Source organism: Polypterus senegalus, chromosome 1, assembly GCF_016835505.1.
Source record: "Polypterus senegalus isolate Bchr_013 chromosome 1, ASM1683550v1, whole genome shotgun sequence".
Taxonomy (NCBI): domain Eukaryota; kingdom Metazoa; phylum Chordata; class Cladistia; order Polypteriformes; family Polypteridae; genus Polypterus; species Polypterus senegalus.
The window spans coordinates 144,841,323-144,861,823 of record NC_053154.1 but is presented as its reverse complement, the minus strand read 5'-3'; the positions used below and the strand labels follow the sequence as shown (position 1 = coordinate 144,861,823).

Below are 20,501 nucleotides of genomic sequence, written 5' to 3'. Positions count from 1 at the left end.
TACCCTAAAGTAACAAATTTCTATAATGCTATCAGAACCCAAACCACTTTACAAAAATTAGGGTCTTATAGGAATAAGTCCAGAAAAATAGAAAGAAACTGCTCCAGATTGCATTAACGTGTATTAAAAGTTTTAAACACATAGATGAATTGATAATAAATACAAACACTGTTATAATTATAACTTCACCTTACATTAAATGAGGCCTGTAGGTGATGGGGCTCAATGGATATGGTCATTTATGTAACCTGTGACCAAGGCAATTACTTTTACTTGCTTATACTCTAGAGAGCAAGAGGAGCATTATCAAATACACAGTATAAGGCTCATGGACTAAAAATGTGCAAAGGTAGAGAATTAAAAGGAAAGAGGATGAGGCAGGCCTGCAGCAGACTGTTAACAGAGTGACACATGGAAGAAGCTTGTGTGAGTCATTTGTCTTAACATAAATTAAGCTGTGGCCCCTGTGACAGTACATCTCTCCACACTATGCAAGGGATATCTTTGTTCATCCACTTGTTTGAAACTGTAGATCAGAATATAGATCACAGTCTAGGTGAAAAAGAATTGTCTTGTTGATCTGTATGCACAGCCCAAAAAATGTATATAGTTCACCCCAAAGTTTGCAAAATGCCAATATTCCTTCCAAATGTTAGGAGCTCTATTTTGGGATGTAAAATACACAGAAAAAAACATACTTTACTCATCTGTTTCAGTAACTTAAATGAAACAAGCTGCTAGTTTCCTCACATGTATAAAGAACTGCAGGTTAAGTAAACTAGCACGTTTAAATTGGTCTTAAATGAGGAACTGTGGATGTATCCATGTGCCCTATGATGGACTGAACCTCCACTGTCTAGGACTGATTTCTGCCTGATGGTCAAATGTTTCTGGATAGACCACCTGCGACACTATAAATTGAATAAGATGAATTAATGAATTAAAACTAATAATGAATTTAAACTAAACAGCATGTTAACATAATTCCTTTCTAAAGGCTACTCCTACAATGATGGAATAAAAACAATATGGTGTCAAGTTTTAAATGTGAACTCATTTTGTAATTTTGTAAGCTTCCTAATGGAGTGCCCTTTTTCCCTTAGCAGTCCAGGGACAACTTCACAAGTTGAGTTGCAGCACTAAAAAGTAATTGATTTCAGCAAGTGCGGATGTACCATACAGTGATTATGCCTGCTCATACTGGATGCTGCCAAGCATATGTATAATCTCCAGATTCCACTAATAATAAATTAAAGAAAAAAAAAACAGGCAAAAGAAAAGTAATAGATGTGAGGCACTATATATAAAGAATTTTTAACGCACATTAAAACCTGACAATTGAGCTTTTCATCACCAACCTCCACCAGGGCATTCTTTATAATTTAGTATTGCAAACTTCTACTGGCTATTGAAACTGAATGTATGACTTTAAGAATTTATGAAACACCAAATGCTACCCTCACCCACGTTTTATTTTATATATTTGGATAATTTTTGCCGAGATCCAGCTAACGTTGACTCAGGACTGTAATTTGTTTCATGTGGTTTGAATGCATCCTGGAGAAAAATCAATCAGATAAAACTCAAAGGAGATTTGTTTGCCTCCAATGACCTCCATGAGAAGAGAAGGAAAAAAACACAGGGCTTTTCCCTTTCTTGTGGAATTATTACCATCTGACTTCACTGGCGTGCAGCTATTATCATACACTATAATCATGTTCTTATTCAATCTTACTACAATCCTTTAAAATGCAAGGACTTAAATTAACCATTTTTAATGTGATCCCATACCAAGGCTTTCCTCATCAAAGACCAAGGGTTTAGGAAAATACATCCTTTATTTTTAAATGTAGCTCTTTAATTTGTGAGGTAGCTTAGGGCAGTGAAAAGAAAAGAAAGAAAATTGGAAAATTGACCTTATATCATCTTGGATTAAAGTCAGCAGCTCTGCTCTGATGGTTGGTCAGGTTCCAGACCTCTGGAAATGACACTACAGACATCTAATAATAACAAACTGTCTCATTCTGATCCACTAAATGCTGTTTATATGAAGGTAAGTAACTGTGAGGAAGCAATGGTGTGCCTTACTATTGTAGCTTCCTAAATGCATGAAGATAGCCCCTTACCATCACACCACAAAGGCAGATATATTGGGCTCTCAAACTTGACAAAAGCAAAAGTGACTTGAAAGTGGCCAATTAAAGTGTAATACCTGAAGAGCTGAAGTACTGCGGTCTGGAATAGTGGTGGTGGTCAGAAGAAAAGATTCCTATAGAGATAAAAAAAAAGTGTTACATGCACATTTTCAGTCTTAATTTTTCAAAAATTCATATTACATGTTACTAAAATACATGTTTATGGAAACTCCATTATTAAGAATCACTATAAATACTGTATATACCTGAGCATAGCTTCATTATCTTTTTCAGTGGTCCTTTTGTGTACATCAGTCCAACCAAAATTCCTGCAAGATGTCCAACAAAGGAAGTTCTGAAAGAAATTGACATCTTCATCAGAATCTTGAACAGCTGCCTGCACATGTATACAAGTTTTCTTGGTATTTTTTTATTCATATAATTAAAATAATGCGTATTTTTCTAAATAAGGTAGCAAAAATTACTTCAGCCCTAATAGTAAAAAAGCACAGATTAGACACCACAATATTAGGAACCAGGTGGAAGTGCCTTATAATTTAGTGAATGTGTCTTAAGAAGAAAACTGCTCCAAGCATGAGAAGGTGGAAACTATGACAAGCTCCAGAAATTGTTTCTTTCTAAGAAGTGCTATATCCGCCTCTGAATTGGGCTAACAAATAAGACAAAAATCATTTTATATTTTATTCAGTGGTATTAAAATTAAAAACCTTCTTTAAAGATCTTCAAGTGAACAAAGTAAAAGCAGAAGAACAAGAATTTAAATAGATGCATCCTGAGGCCCAAACTGAATGAAAACTGGCATGGGAGATCAATGTATGCAAACATTTAGGTTTGCATTTCTGTTATGCTTGTGACCACCAAAGGATCCTGCATTATAGCTTACTATAAAACACCTATAAAACAGTACAACTGCTGGATCATGGTAAATTCATTATACGTCTATTACTGCTATAGCATATAAAGAATGGTTCAACAATGAGGGCTGTGAATAAGTGAATAAATGATTGATGCTAAATTACTGGTATCTGTGAGTCCAAAATGTCACTGTGACTATAGCAACATGATTGCCACAACAACTGAACAGCAAACGTCATGTAGTTGGACACAACTGTCTATGTTGGGCCACCATATCTGCTCTTTATAAGGGGTCAATAAGGCTGTTTGAAAATATGTCTTCAAAATATGAACTTTACATTGCATGTATGGAACATTCTGGAACATCATCTACCACCTGCTACATCTTCCAAGAGTGGATGCACCATTTGATACCTGTGTGCCTCCATTCAAAGAGGCATACCCTCTTATTATTACATAAGCTTTTGCTCAGTACTAACAAACCACATATTCAGTTCAATTGTGGATCAATACATTAATCCTTTGCACTGGTTTTGGGATCACTTAAAGTGGGCAAATATTCGCTATGCCTTCAAAGATAAGAGATAAAAGAGTACTGCCAGATACTTCAAAGTTTACAGTAGAACAGAATTTAAATCATATCTTTTCCTTTAACCATAAAAATTAGCTGGTCATGTGAAACTTTATCAACTGCACAAGACACAAAATTAACTAATGACTAAAGATTGGCTAAAGAAGAAAATGTTGCCTTCCAGGATAAACTTAAATGGTTCTGTCTTACACTACTCAAGCAGCATGGTGTGAAGAGCTGCTGAAATTAAGGGTGCTTTCCCAACACAGGAACTTTTTTTCAGGAACCAGGGACTTTTTAGAAACTCAGGAACTTTTCTAGCATGCCCACCATAGGAACACAAGTCATTTGTAGTTCCTGGTACTTCCTTTAGCTCCTAAAAGAGACTTATCAGTGTAGATGAAGTTCCACAATTTGCACCGCATCACTTTTCATAGCCGGCTTCTGTGGTATGCTGCGCTTTGCACTACATTGAAGCAATGGTGGGTTCCCATGTGAAATCGCAATACCTTCAATGCAATAAGGATGTGAACTCCCTATTGAGCTGCACTTCACACCACGTCACTCTTCCTTACACATCATTTTGCATAATTGTTATAGTTCCTATTGTGTGGTGGAAATGTACCTCACAAAAATGGTTAGGGACCACAAGTAGCCCAGGGCCTGCATCGTACAGAAACTCATTGGTTCAAGAAAGTTCCTGCAGTGGGAAAGCAACCAAAAATACAGTTTTGCAAGGCTACATCCCCTGGGTCCCTTTCACACTCTTAATCTGTCACTTATTCTGAGAGTACCCTATTTGCAACAATACGTTGTATGTACTGTGTAATTCATACAAGTCAGGAGCTGAAAACTTAACCCATTATCTCATATTTGAGGTTCTATGGACTCCTTAATCTCAAATGAGATATAGTATGGTACATTATTAGATGAAGACATTCCATATACACAGTAACCTCTTTTTATGGTACACCTGCCTGTCCAGTGCTTCTGACTGCTCAATCAGTGACAGACGTGATAGATCCATATGTGATGACAAAGTTATATTAAAGATTGGCACATGTGCATGTGCAAATCAAAGAGAGAATGGGCAAAAATAAAGATTTAAATGGCCCATTTATTTGTTTCTAAATTGCCATTGTTAACAGGTCAGGAAAAGCGATGTTGCTGGGGTTTTATGAACAACTCTAGAATACTTATATCTAAATGAACTAGGCTAAATGAAAAGCATCAACATACAGTATTTCTCACTTGGTTGTTTCCCATTTCTTTTCTTTAATAATTATTTAAAAAATTACAAAAACAAAATATTGGTTGACAGAAAAAAAAGTATACTGCATATAGCTTTTCTTGTAACAACTATTTGGATTCAGCTTGGGATCAATGTCAAGCAAAGAGAAACAGTGCCAGCTAATTGCAGTGATGGATAATGAAGAAGGTTTCTATGCTTAGGAATGTTAAGAAACTTCTGGCAAGCAGAATATTACTTGTAAGTTAAGGTTTATCTGGTAGACCAGTGTTGGAATGGAACTGGTGAGCAGTAGAGATTTCTAACATTGGGAATACTGGTGTTTTGTCTAAGTTGACAAAAATTTTTTATTAGTTGATTCCTTTTATTTTATTTAAATTATAATACAACGTATGTATGTATTTCACACACATCTATTATGTTTGTTTATGTATCTGCACAATGTTTTCTATAGAACATGTTTATTTGATAAATAATATCTACAATACTTGTTTTCCTGCACTTCACTGATATATAAAAAATATATATATATTTTTTTTTTCACACACACACACACACTTGAGGGCTTGTTACATATGCATTATTTTCACTTTTACTTTAAAACTTTTGTAAAAACAATACTTGTCCTTTAATTCCAGCCCCGGGCATGGTTAAATCTTTCTCGCAGGATGTATAATGCTGCTTGCGTTGTGCAACTGGACGCACGCTAAGGAGATGCCATCGGATCAGCTGCTGTCTTTGTGCTGCTGCTGCTGGTGAGCTGAGTGTTCTGTTTGTCGTGCTGCACGTCAATCATTTAAAACCCTGTACAGCAGCTGTCCTTTTGCCACTTCGTGTCTCTGCCGCTCACGTTGTGAAAGGCGGGGTGGGGAGGGAATAGAGGATGGGCTGAATGCACACTAAGGAGAAGCAGTTGGATCATCTGCTGGCTTGCTGTATGTTTTGCTTCTCACTTGTTGCTGTTTTAAGAGCTGGGAGCATATGATGTCTCTCTGCCAAAAGCATTCCAACAACTGCTTGGTTAGAATGCGTGAACTTGTTTTAAATGTTGTCTCACTGCTTTGTCTCGCGGGACATTAAAGTGTCTCTTATGGGACGTCAAGTTATCTTCCGAGATGATCATGTCTTTTCTCCCTAGTCTCCCTCCCTTTTTTTTTTTTTTAAATAGCACAAAGCGCCTTCCGAACGCACTTCAACATTCCTCCTAACGGTGACATCCCAAATTGGAAAATAATTCTTCAGTGGGTGGCTAAATTTAGACAGACAGGTACAACATTGAACATAATATCTCCAGGCCATCCTCAGACTGTACGAACATTTGAAAACATCCAAGATGTAATGGCATCAATTTTGTAGTCTACGAGACATTCAACGTGAAAACATGCTTCTGCCTTAGGCATTTCCAACATGTCTTTAAGGAGGATTTTGCATGAAGACCTTAATTTCCATCCATACAAAATGATGTTAGTGCAGGAGCTCACCAAGAGAGACTGGAAGAGCCATAGAGCTGTGCGCAAACATTCTGCAAACCATTCATGGAGATGTCATCGTCATGTGCAGTGACAAGGCACAGTTCCATTTGAATGGTTGTGTAAGTAAGCAAAACTTTAGCTACTGGGCTGAACCCAACCCTCGTAAACTTCATTACAGACCCCTACACAGAGAGTGTGTTACAGTTTAGTGCGCAGTTGCAGAATTTGGCATTGTAGGCCCTTACTTTTTTGAGGTGGGGGACAGCTCATACGGTGTGGGGATCCATGCAAGTTTTACAGATGTTTCCAGGGAAGCTGATCTCCCTGCACGGTGATGTTGAGTGGCCTCCACATTCATCTGATGTCGCTCCGTGAGATTTTTTCTTGTGAGGCTATCCTCAAGTTGAAGGTATACACACACTAACCTCAAAACCTTGAAGCCCTCAAGGACACTATTTGCCACAAACTTACCTCTATTCTCCTTGAAATGGACGAACGAGTCATATCAGCGTTCAGAAATAATTTGTTTTTGAGCAGTATAGTGACTGTTCGCACTGAGCCTCATCCCCAGGCTCAGCTTTGGCCACAATGAAAATATTCATTTAAATGGCATTCTAATGCAAAAGAAACATAGCCTCAGAATGCAGAATGTCAGTCCAGCTGCTGCCTTACACGTTATGCACCTGTTGTCTTGTTTTCTCTCTTGTCCTGTCCAGACTGCCTCTGTACCCTGTCCCAGCTCCTGCTGCACCTTTCTTTCTACAGTCGAGTCCTTCCAAAGGAGACAACTGCAGGTTAATTTAAACTCAAGAACTAGAGTTGTTGTAATGGAGGCAAATAGGAAGTTGTCTGCTTTGATGTGGGTTCGAAAGATATCAAATTAAGCTTGAGAAATGTTTCTGCAGGTGCCAAAATAAAAGTTCCATTTGTTCAGTCCTCTCCTGTCTGTTTTTTGTGCAACTCAGCAGCCCACATGTGACTATATTTAATTGTGCAGCTTAGAATACAGCAAATGCAGAGTGTTTGATAATTTAGTTCATCCTGAAGTTCATCTGATTGGCTTAAATTTAATTAATGTAGTTCATCTGATTGGATTAAAGGAGCAGATATCACTTTATCATGTAAATGCAACATTTACCACTTCTGTACAATGGGCTGTTAATTAAATGTGATTCAGGATGATTGTTACAGTGCTTTATTAGATATAAAATAATGGGACAGATCATTTCCTTGAATACACAACTTTGTGGGTTCTCACCCCTTGGAACTGAAAGTCAGAAACAGAGAATTCCAGTATGAGTAAAAATATGTAAGTAGTGTAGTCTAGTGCCCAGAGGTTTGAAATTAAAACAAATAGCCTTTGTCTCACTGTGTGACTGTAAGAGAGTCTTTATATCTCCCTGTGCTACAACTATAAAAATCTACTTATGCAAACAACTCTTCTGTAGCTCTCAGCTTGTAAAACACTTGGAATGCTCACTACAGGAAAAAAACTCTAAATTATTTAAGGTGGAAGTCTGTTGATATTTGTAGTCTCCCAACATCTCTGAACAATTTGTTTGCTAGGGATACTGAAATAAATGATCGTTTTGGAGTGCTGATGTACTTTATTGTGTTTAAGTCACTAGATGGCGCTTAATGTCTAGCTGCAGAGTTTGAACACTTTTTAGTAGGCAAGAGAATGTCATGTTAAGGAATACCTTGAGACATCCACCAAACCATTTGAATGGGTGTGTAAAAAAAAAATATAGTACACTATCACTCTATAGTTCCACATCTCTCTATCATGTCAAAGTAATCTTTATTATTTTTCCGCTTTAAACAAATGTGATTCTGACACCTGTCCGGGGGAAAAACCTGTGCTGGCAATTTAAGCTTATAAATTTCCACTACAACCTTGTCATCTAGCACAGTATTAGAAGAAGTCCATAACTGCTTATAAAGTCCCACAAGAGTAAAAGCATTCATCATGTGTTCAACTTGTGCTCAGTGATAAGAAGAGCGGTGATACTGTGAATTAACCTGCATATCCCTAGTTCTGATCATCATTACAGAGAAAAAATGTCTTGTCTACCCATTCACCTAATTTCAGAATTAATCCAGTTTAAGATCAAGGGGAGCTTGTGACACTCCATTGTTGCTACATGATCTACTGAAAGTTTGTGTTATTTTTCAGTAAGACATTCTTCTAGAAGATAAATCAGATTCTTTATTATTGTAAAATAAGTAAAAACAAGTGTATAGCATAACAAAATGTGGGACTTGAGTTGTACACTTGTGACTAGGATCTCAATTTAGTATATTATATTTAACATATTATGACTGATACATTATTTTTTAGAGAGTGCCATGCAATGGGGTGGAAACTTGTTATGGGCTGTCAGTCAATCTCAGGGCGCAATGTCTGGTATAAATGCCAGGTCAGGCCCTCTCTTTCTCTGAGACTCTTGAGTCGGTACATTTTAATATACACTGTATAGATGTCTAATCCTTTTCCTCTGATGATGATACCTGATAGGTTTTAAAAGATCAGGAACAAAAGAGAAGACTCATGATTAATTTTCTCCCTTTGTGGATTTCTCTCTATCTAACTGTCTATATATATAACTGCACGTATATAGCACAGTTAGATGGTGCAATCTTTAGCACTGCTGTCAGACAGCTCTTGGAATTACTTTCTGTTTTATTCATTCACAAGGATTTCTCTTTTCCAGGTATACTGGTTTCATTCTTAGGTATAAGAATTTGCCTTGTTAGGTTAATTGGGAAATGTAAATTGTATGGGCACAAGTGGAGGTAGGTATATTTGTGTCTTATAATGAATAGAATCCAGGATTGGTTCCGCTTTTGTGGCAAACGCTGCTAAATGATAATCACTATGTTAAAAAATAAGAAAAAAGAATATTTGAAGATAGAAGTTTTTCACATATTACATATAGTATACAACAATTTCCATATTTTATAAACAATGCACTTATTACTGACCATCACCTTTAATAATGTCCTTCTCTACTTAGTGAATGAACCATTGGTCTTCTGCAAAAGACCTGTGGTTACAATGAGACACACTTGTACAAAAAATAGATCAGATGGTTTCCAGGTCTGGGCTCACAACAAAGTGATATCTAATATGATTGCTCAGCACTCTAAGATGACTAACCAGTTTATAGTTTTTGGAATGAAGAAAGTGCTGGGAAGATGTTTACAGTGGAATATCACAGAGCATACTATGTAATCATGAAGTCTGAAGACACATGAAAGTGTTCTCACTTAAAAAGTCTGATTGAACCAACAACATAGGGTTCATAGTGTGAAGTTAAGTCTAAGCTGAAAGAAGCAAAAACCTAAACAAATCCAGTCATCCCACAGGAAATTAGTATGAAGCTTCTACCTGACTATTAAAAAAACCCAAGGAACAAAGTACAAATAAATCCCATGCAATCACATGCTACAACAAGAACATTGTACCTCTCAACAAACAAAGTCTGGCCATCTAATTTACAAGTATACTACCTGTATATAATACTATGATTTTATTGATCTTTAGTGTTAACCTTGATGCTATAAAAATATATTGCTTCCAGAAGGCAGACAACTCATTCAGTGCAGTTCTGAATCAATATGTTTGATTGCACCTCAAATTGTATGCCACAAAACAATGTCAAATTGCTCCTAGATATACCAGCTCCATACATAGTATTATCAGATTCATCCGATACCATTCTTTATATGTCTTTCAGGAAGTTACTAGCAATAATTTTCAGAAAACATGTGAAGCTGTGGTTATTTAGTGAATGTGTCATCTCATAAGTAGTGTGTTTAGCATAATGGAACTTAGACATGCAAGACCAGAGTCCACAATCCAGCAAGAAACACACAATGATCTTCAGTATAGTGTCTAAAATAACAAACATTCACATTAAACAATGGAAACCTCAGAGGTACCATCTGTGGATCTGTATAACACTACAGCATACTTCAGAAATGTTTTTGGTGGAATTTAGCTATTAAAAATGCCAGTTATAAAAAGTAAGTAAATCAAGTAATGGTCAGAGCATGTGATAAAGTGATGACAACAGTTTCCTCCATCCAGATGAACAGTAATTCAGTCAAATATATTTTATAGCTGTATGACCAACTATAAAAACATTTCATTAAAGCTGGTATAATGGTGCATAGCAATAGCAAAAGCAATAATAAATTTAATAAAAATTACCTACAGTGCTAAAAAAGTAGTTGATCTTTCATGATTTCCACTACTATTGCAAATGTTTTGACATAAAATTTTTTAAGTCTTAAAAAATAAACTTTTCAAAATTGTAATTTCTCTCAATAAAATAGATAATTAGAGTCAGTTGCATAATAAAGAGGCATGCAGCAAAACAATAATCCAAAACAAAATACAGGTTTACATCAAAATATTTGACAAAAACCAAAACTAAAGATTTGGTTTGACATTATCAAAATCCAGACCTGAACACAAGACAAATGCTACAGCAAGACCAGAAACAATCAATACAAACTTGAAACCAAGCAACATTTCTGAATTATGTCAATATGTCACGTCTAAAATGAGTAGGCTACATTTTTACTACAGTGATAGGAAAACTTAACATACAGTAGAGTTATAGTAAGCATTTGGTCGCAGTCCTTGTTATCTGGGAGATGTCTGAATACCAAAAGAAACAAAAAAAGAATGAGGGCATTCTAAATGGAACATAAAATCCTTAGTCCAAAAAATATACATATTATAACATTTTCTTTCCTTGTATTTTAAATGACCCAATTACATTGTATTGCAATTCATACTGCCATTAGCACATGCCACACCTACATGACTGGTGTTACACATGTGCTTGGAGATATCTTTAGGCACAAAAAGTAAATGATACCACTCTGAGCAGAGAGCACCTCTCCTTTTGCACCTTCAGTTCCAAAGTTCAATCACTGAAGGACCTGTCACCCAGTCCCAATTCCAGCAAGAAACTATACCCCTTCCCGGCTGCTCTGAAGTACAGGAAGTCTGCATTCTGTGGGTAACCTACCTCTGAGCAAGACAAAATCCTCTCAATGAAACCTTGATTTACTTTTGACATATAGCCATTTGCATATTATAATTTTTTTCACCAGTTATTAAATGCGGAGACTGGCTAGTACCCCAGTCTCTTTTTGGAGACTAATGTTTCTTCCTTTTGCACCTCACACTGGCAAAAGACATCAATACACAAACAACATGCCTGCCTCCATGGAAATCTCTCTATTATAAAATAAAAAAAGAAAAAGATATGTGATCTTTAGAAGAGACAACTTTTGAAGAGAGATATTCTGAAGAGAGACAGAGAGACACTTTCATGTCCCGCGAGATAGACAAGTTATGTCATACTTACAACCTTTGGAAGCAAGTCCCGTGACAGGGCAGGGTTAGGCGAGCGAAGTGCACATCACGCGGCACGGCAACAGCAGCAAGCCAGCAGCTGATCGAGCAAAGAGGAGGTTAAAAAAAAAAAAAGTATTTGTTTCCCATTGTATCACTATTTAAGAGGGTTTTCGGAGGAGCGGCCGCATCTCCTTGGGGTGCGTTCAGCCCCCCTTTTCACAACGCCGTGTACTGCAGCCCCCACCTACCCGGGTTGGGTGGTTGATGTGCGAAGCTCCCTAGTAATACATAAAATGGAACTGTCTACAAAGAAAATTACCCACAAAAGGTCATGCAGTGACATCACCAATTAAATGTTAGAAATAAATATTAAATAAACAATAATACACACCACAAATTTAAATAAGAAGAGCCTAAATTAAAACTTACTATAATGCCCTGTATTTTTGCTCCATGCTCAATGTTTCCGTTGGAGCAGCAACAGATAGTTTACATTGTACTGCAGGTATAAGGACATTAAATTGGAATGAATTAATTCATAAACTATTCATGAGGTTATTGATTTTCTTAAATACACATCATTTTACGAAAATCCCACAGACATTCATAAAATGATATACATACAATGCCAGTCCTTAACTAGCAGTTAGCATTAAAATAATGATTACTTAACTTGTAAAAGTGTATAATTTTAACAAATAAATTGTCCTTAAGTGGAAAATTGGTGTTTAAACTGCAGTCTGACTATATTAAATTTTAATTACTTTCCTCAAACAAACCAAGATGAACTAAATTAACAGGACTTAAATTGCAGGCATCACAAGCATCCTTTCTTATATATTCTTCCTGTGTTACACTAGGCTTTGTTAATTGGTTTACAACACAATGGTGGAGAGAAAAGATGGCAAGTACGCCATAGCGCCACAGAACCTGTTTCAAATAGTTTATAACCTAGGAACAAATGGATGCTGCAGGACTAGAAATGACAGAATTAGTTTATAGCTTGAGAAAGCAAAATGTATGAAGGTACTTAAAAGATCAGAGTCATTTAGCATAAGTACAAGATAGCCAATGAAATGTGTATAATGTCATATGTCCTGGAATCCCAAGTGTGCATTTTAATATAAATATGACTCATCTGAGGGACTACAGAGATGATGACAGAAAGCAAAGATAAAAGAAGTGACATCAGAGAGCGAGGCATGTTATGACCATTTCTTCTGGATGTCAGAGAACATAATCTATGAATAACACCAACCGCTACATCAAAAGCTTTCCAGGAGAACATCCTATTCTTGACATTGCTATATTTTAGTAAGCTTTTCTAAGACTGTTTATATCCGGACTTTGCTATCTACTTTATTCTCCATTATATTTTCTTCCATTTAGTTTTGTAACACATTAAAAATGCCATTCTGCTTTTATATTTTCTATACTCCCATCTTTAATGTACAGTGACTGAAATAATAAGACAGCACCTAATGTGGGGAATATTGCTACTTTCTTGCCTGCAGAGTTCATCAAGCCTATGGGTGTTGCTTCTCAATAATTAAAACAACTGCCACAAAGGTAAAACATTGTTTGGTTGCTAAGTGGCATACAACCAAAACAGCTGTGCCTTTAAGTGTGTCGTGAGGACAACTGCATGTTTATTAGTGCTGGTGATAGACAGCCTGTATGTAGAGAATCCTATATGGAATATTGTGGAGTGACTGGCAATTGGCACTACTCGAGACTCTGTCTGGCTAGGATTGTTATATGTATGTATGTTTATCTGTGTGTATTAATCTTCAAGGGCCAGAATAGATGGACCTAGTAAATGTTCCTTGTAAGTCACACAAAGTTCATCTGAGGTCTAGATTATAACCTGACCTAACAGTTAAGGCGTCTCTTAAAATAAAATTCAAACAATATCCTTTTTGTGTGTGGTTTTTGGCTTTTTTGCATGTTGCATGAATTTAATTTAAAGGAGGAAAATGTTAAACTGGAAAACAGAAAGGTTTTAATTTAACTGTGCTGCTGCACTAATCCAACATCTCCTCGGGATGATTCATACGCAAAGCTGCAAGATTACATAGGTCTGATAGCTTCCACATTGCACTCTAATGGAAGAAATGTGACTTGGCACACAAGCTGCACTCTGCCATCTGCAACCGCCATTTGCAATCAGAGTTTATGCCGACCACTTGCACTGTCAAGTAATAGAAATGGACTGAAGAGAAAATGGGAGAACATCTGTGGAACAAAGAAAATAACCTACCCATAAATTACATAAACACATGAAAGATGCAATTAGATTAGCAGTGTTCTAAAAAGAAAAAAAATCAGAAACCTTTCATATAAGAATTTTAGAGTGCAGGTTGACAAACTGCTTTGAGCAGTATATCATAAGCATACAACAGAAAAATGTATAATGTCAAAGTGGTGACATTCCATGAGTCACCATGAAAGGTTCCGAACAGCAGTAGTCAAACCTAATACAGGGATAAGAGGGGAAAAGAATTACACAATTTTCAATAATGTTTAGGGGTATTGATAGAACAGCTAGGAACTACTATTGCAAATGTGTGCCAGTTGTTAGAGGAAATTTTGCCCTAGCAGATTAAACTAAAAACATTTGATAGCACAGTCTCATGGGGTTATCTGCAACTCTACAGAACTTAAGATGGTCACTAAAGACTAATAAAAACTGTGAATTAAGTTATAACTTAAATATCACATTACAAACCTTAGCTCTTTACAATAGGTTTTGCAAGAAAAAGTGTGCATATAGAAGGTAAACACAGTGTCTGTGCCAAATGTTTGACTAGATAGACTTCACCTGTGATCTATTAATTACAGGACAGATGGCAGGTTGCTCACTTCAGCAAACACGGCTATGCAGTTTGACTCAGAGTCTGAATGTTGCCTTCTGCCAAAAAGAGCTTCCTGCTCATCTTCACTAGGTGCCCTTGAATTATTACAGAAGAAATGGTACAGCAAAATCATAATAGTAAGTTGCAGACAAAAATGAGCAGGAAGGTAATGACAAATGAGAAGTAGACTAAGAAGAATGAAACAGGTTAGGCAAGAGAGGAAGTACTGAACATAAATGTTACATACCGCATGCTAGTGTTAGGCAAGCCTGGCCAGTGATACAAGCCAGCAAAAGACTGATTTTGTTGTTTGAGTTGTCATGAGAAGTGAGGTGACAAAAAAAGTTTTCATATGACATTAAAAAGTACAAAAGAGAAAATGAGGTAAGACAATCAGTTGTGGCCAGACCCTGTGAAGCACATGCAGCAGAGGTTGTTATAAAGCAGATGCCTGGTATAACTGGCAAGCAGGATATCCTCTTCAATTTGTCACCCGTCACAGTGAAGCAAGTGTGAAAGGTGATTCAGAGACAGTCGGGGCCTCTCAGTGATGCTAACAAGACACTAGCCTCTGTAATGCAAACAAGAGAGAACTAGCAGTTGGGGAAATAGAGGAAAGCATATGAAAATCTACATCACAGAGTGAGCAGCATGATAATGGTGCAGGATGGCACAATACTTGTGAAAAACAGCAATGGACAGCAAAAGGAAAACTGATAAACAAAGGTCCCAAGCCACCTGCCATTTGCAGAGTGCTTAAGCAAAAGAAATTCTTCAACTTTTTACAGTGCACTGTATAAAGACTGTCAGTTTTCTTGCTGAAAGATATCAGGTTGACTCCATACACACTAGCCACAGTTGCTCCTGGAAGAAGGGAGTGCTTCAATTTGCCCAATGACTGGTTTTGAGAAACATTAATTCACAGTTCTTTGTCAGAAACTCTTATTCTAAGGTCGTACATATCAGGGAATTAGGAGTTGGGCTTTTTGGAGTAACATGTATTAAAAATTCTATTCTCCATCAACATCACAAATAAATCCTTTCTACTATTCACAAGTGAACTTTCGGTCTGTGAATATAAATATGTTATGGGGTACCTAAAGCCTTTCAATCAAATGTTTAGCTTCTATGGCTACTATTAAGACCAAAGAGCCACCAAAAATTCCTGTGGTTGTTATGCTGTACTGCCTACTGGTCAGGCCATTCCAATCAGTAACTGTAACCATCAGATCTCTTACAAAACGGCAACTACTCCTCTTCTGATGGCCCATAATGAATTCTTTACAGGAAGTCCAAATTTATGTACAGTAATTACGACATTACTACTTAATAACCTCCTTGAGGCCATATCAACTTTTGAAGGTAGTTCACTTCTCATTACTGGTATTATAATTAAATATTACGTATTTATCCATGGATTACAGATACCTGATTAGATAGGGAAGGATGGTGGTGCAGTAGATAGAACTGTTGCCTAATAGGTAGATCTGTGGATAAAATCTTGGAGTACAGTTAGTGCAGAGTTTACAGAATACACTGATTTGTTTTCAGGGTACTTTTCAGAGATATTCTCCTGCATCCCATGCATGAGTGGTGGTTCTTGCTGGTTCTTGCTTTGTGAGAATGGCACTTAGGGAGATTTAAGCTACTGTGACCTTAAAAAGAATAAGAGTGTTAGAAAAGTGAGAGTACCTTAGGCCTACTAAAAGTCCAGTAGATATCTCTCACTGTCTAACAACTGCTCCCATCGTTCTGTCACTTGCATAAATACCTGCTCAGTGCTGTGAGGTATAAGTATTCTTCTAGGAAAGCTTTTTTATTTAACATATATGAATATATGAAAATCATACAGGTATATAAATATATAATAATCCTTACTTCAATCCTACCATACAAAAGGTGTTTAAACTGATTAAATAACACTAAGATGACTGTACTTTATAATATTTAAAAAACATCAATGGAAATGGAATTTGTTGAGGTTTGCATCTCTCAATTTTAATCATTCTTAAAACCGAGTACAATCTGAATGAGGTGCACCAGATCATTGGTACTACAAAAAGGTCTAGCTTTAGCTGAAATTAAGACACATGGTCTAGTTTGGTCTTAACTAAGTAACTAATACACATAATGCCAGGACTGATATAGCTTCCAGAGTTCCATCTATGGTGGAAAAATCTTAAAACCTAAAAGTCTACCAAATTCAGGCCATGCTAGTAGCTCTTGCATTAAATGAAAGACATTCAAACAAGCAACTCCCAGATTAACATTAAATAATTTACAACCATCACTTGTTGCAGTCCCTGTCTAGAAACTTTTAGGGACTGAAAAGACATGGTCTATATGGAGTGTAAGGAAGAAACCTGCTTCTGCTGTCAAAAAAGAAAACAAATGTTTGAATGTAGTTTGTTACAGGTCAATTTGATGTAGAATATGTTTAGAATAATGTGTGCCCACTAGGGGGCTCCTCAGAGCCATAAACCTCAAACACAATAACACAGACACAGACCTGGTTTTAAAATTCCAACAATTTAACAGAATACGTTTGACATTTTTCTCTTGTTTTCAGGACAAGTTAGCACAGCAATAAATAAATAAATAAATAATTTATATTTATATATATATATATATATATATATATATATATATATATATATATATATATATTTATATATATATATATATATATCTCCTAGGCAAAACCTGGGAGTACATTAGTGCTGAGCCATTACCCATGGGAAGCACTTCTGGGTAAGGTGAAAGACCTACACAGCAGGATGATGAATCCCTGCCACACCCTCTGGCACAACCCGGAGAACACTACAGTTCCCAGCACACTCTGTAGGTGTGTGTACTGGTACTGGTATCATAGCCCAGGCATGCTGCCATCTACCGCCTCAGAAAGCAAATAGTCCACATAGGTTGCATCCTTCTGCCTTTCTAGTATACAGTGGAACCTCGGGTCACGACCATAAGTCATTCCAAAACTCTGGTCGTGACCCGAAGTAATTTCCCCCATAGGAGTGTATGTAAATACAATTAATCCGTTCCGAACCATACGAACTGTATGTAAATATATTTTTTTAAAGATTTTTAAGCACAAAAATAGCTAATTATACCATACAATACACAGCGTAATAGTAAACTAAATGTAAAAACATTGAATAACACTGAAAACCTTGAACAGAGAAAACTAACATTGCAAGAGTTCATGATATAGCGTTATGAACCAATCACTGTAAACACTTTTTTTAAATATGTTTTAAACACAGGAAAAAAATGAACATTTAAAAAATCCGTAATTTATACAAAAACTAACTATAAACAACCAAGAAAACTAACTTTGCAGGAGTTCACGCATAGCCTTACGAACCGATCGCTGTAAACACTTTTTTTTTTATAAGTTTTAAGCACAGGGAAAAAAACGAACATTTAAAAAATCCGTTATTTATACAAAAACAATTATAAACCATAAACAACCAAGAAAACTAACCTTGCATGAGTCAAGTTCTGGCATGAAGGAAGTGAGGAGGAACTGGGTGGAGAGGAGATTACAGTTTTGAGGTAAAGTCTGTGACGATGCGGGTTTGCTGCATGCTCCCATCTCGCTTCTGGGAGCCCTTAAACCCATTAACAATGAGCACAACAGTGAGGCACTACTGTACAATGGAGCAAGGGGATGGTGCAAAAAGTGACAAGTGCTTTTATTAAAATCAACAAAACAACAATCAAAAACGAAGTCCAAATTAAATAAAGTGCAGTGCTTTCAGAATCCTTCAATAAATAAATAACCCCATAAAAACAGAACTAGAGTGGAGGTTAATATCCAACAGAAAAAAGTCTTCATTAAATATAACAAGGTTAAAACAATGCTGGAAGCAGTCTCTTTAAAAACAAGCCCGGTGCATTCTTTAACTGGTGACCCCCACTGCCTTCTCGGCCTTACGCGGCCAGCCTTCCTTCTTCTGGTCACTCCAGTTCCTTGATCGCTCAGCTGGAGCGACAGTTTCCTTCTGCCCCACTGAGTATCAGTCAAACACCCTTGCTTGTGCTCACTGTCCAGCTGCCTGCCTGCGAGCACGTGCTCACTCGCTCGCACCGGTTCTTTCCACACTGCTTCCTGCTTACTTCCTCACTCCACAACCTCCGTCTTTCTTTTCTTTTCCTCCCTTTAGCCGCCTCGCACTTCTATTTATGAAGAGGACGTGGAAGCTGTAGCACAGCGATTATTTATTTAAAACTGGCCACTTGACGTTAGCTGCGGACCCGCTATACCACAAAGTCCCTCTGCGTGATGCACATCTGACCGAGAACAATGTACTGTACAGGGAGAGACTGAACATGTGCGTAAATCACTGGCGCATACAAACCGGAATGTTCGTCACCCGAGTGTGTGGTCATTAACAGATGCAAAAGTTTGCTGAACTTTTTGGTCAAAACCCGATTTGTACATGGTCCGAGACGTTCGTGAGTGGCCTCCTGGCAAAAAAAGGGACCTTGAACAATCTAGGACAGGACACTAGCCCATGCTTCCCATTCATTACAAATGTTATCTGGTTATATGATGCAAAGATGTACATAAGACATTAACTTGATTAAACAGAAGAAACCAAAAAAAACATTATTGCTTAAAGCATTAACTAGAGTGTGAGGCAGCTTGCTATTATTGTGTCATTTATAATTTCTATAATCAGCTAAAGAAGATTTGAGGAGAACCTTTGACCAAATGTGAAAAAATTGAACAAAAATTGAACTACAATGGATCTAACAATAGTACAACTTCAAACTACTCAAGCAAATCTAAAACAGAATGGCTGAAAAAAAGAAGGCAAGGAGTTAGGAATGGTTGAATTAAAGCCGAGAGCTAATCCCCATAAAATGTAATAAGTTGTCTTGAAGTGTGGTATACACACATCAAAAGTCTCAAAAATCATAATGATGAACCAATATTAAGTAAAGGAGCAGGCATAGGTTCCACTACATTGATAGAAACAAATGATATTTGGCCACAGCAACCACTTACATGATTTTATTGATTTTTTTGGCCAATAGAGGTTTTCCACCCAAAGACTTATGAATTATGCTGAATAAATTTGCAAATTGCAATATTGACACATTGATAATACTAATATCAGTATCACATTTCCATTTTTTCCAAATGTAGTAAATTAAAGTCAAATGTAGTGAGAAGGAATCAAAGCCAGATTTAATGGATAAAAGGTAACCATGATAACCAGCACATGACTATCACAACCTGTGGAGCAAATGTTATCAAAAGGCTGATAATAAGTCAGAGATATATTGACTATTGGAGCATAATGCTGAAATTGGGAAACCTAAAATGATTATATATATATATATATATATATATATATATATATATATATATATATATATATATATATATATATATATATATATATATATATATATATATATATATATAACTGCTCAAAAATATTAAAGGAACACTTTTTAATCAGAGTATAGCATCAAGTCAATGAAACTTCTGGGATATTGATTTGGTCAGTTAAGTAGCACAGGGGGTTGTTAATCAGTTTCAGCTGCTTTGCTGTTAATGAAATTAACAACAGGTGCACAAGAGGGGCAACAATGAGATGACCCCCAAAACAGGAATGGTTTAACAGGTGGAAGCCAATGACATTTTTCCCTCCTCATCTTTTCTGACTGTTTTTTTCACTAGTTTTGCATTTCGCTATGGTCAGTGTAACTACTGGTAGCATGAGGCGAAACCTTGACCCTACAGAGGTTGCACAGGAAATCCAACTTCTCCAGGATGGCACATCAATGTGTGTCATTGCCAGAAGGTTTGCAGTGTCTCCCAGCACTGTCTCAAGGGCATGGAGGAGATTCCAGGAGACAGGCAGTTAGTCTAGGAGAGCTGGACAGGACCATAGAAGGTCCTTAACCCATCAGCAGGACTGGTATCTGCTCCTTTGGACAAG

The 20,501-nt window shown here is 36.8% G+C and overlaps 1 protein-coding gene across 2 annotated transcripts in view; it reads right to left on the bottom strand.

Moving 5' to 3' along the window:
* rhbdd1 (rhomboid domain containing 1) overlaps positions 1-20,501 on the bottom strand; it is a 144,100-nt gene that overhangs the window by 38,850 nt on the left and 84,749 nt on the right. For both annotated transcript variants that reach the window (XM_039759739.1, XM_039759747.1), the window contains exons 4-5: positions 2,402-2,490; positions 2,213-2,269 (exon numbers count right to left, since the gene is read on the bottom strand). In XM_039759739.1, the coding sequence (XP_039615673.1) occupies positions 2,213-2,269; positions 2,402-2,490 (146 nt within the window). The remainder of the gene's footprint in view (positions 1-2,212; positions 2,270-2,401; positions 2,491-20,501) is intronic.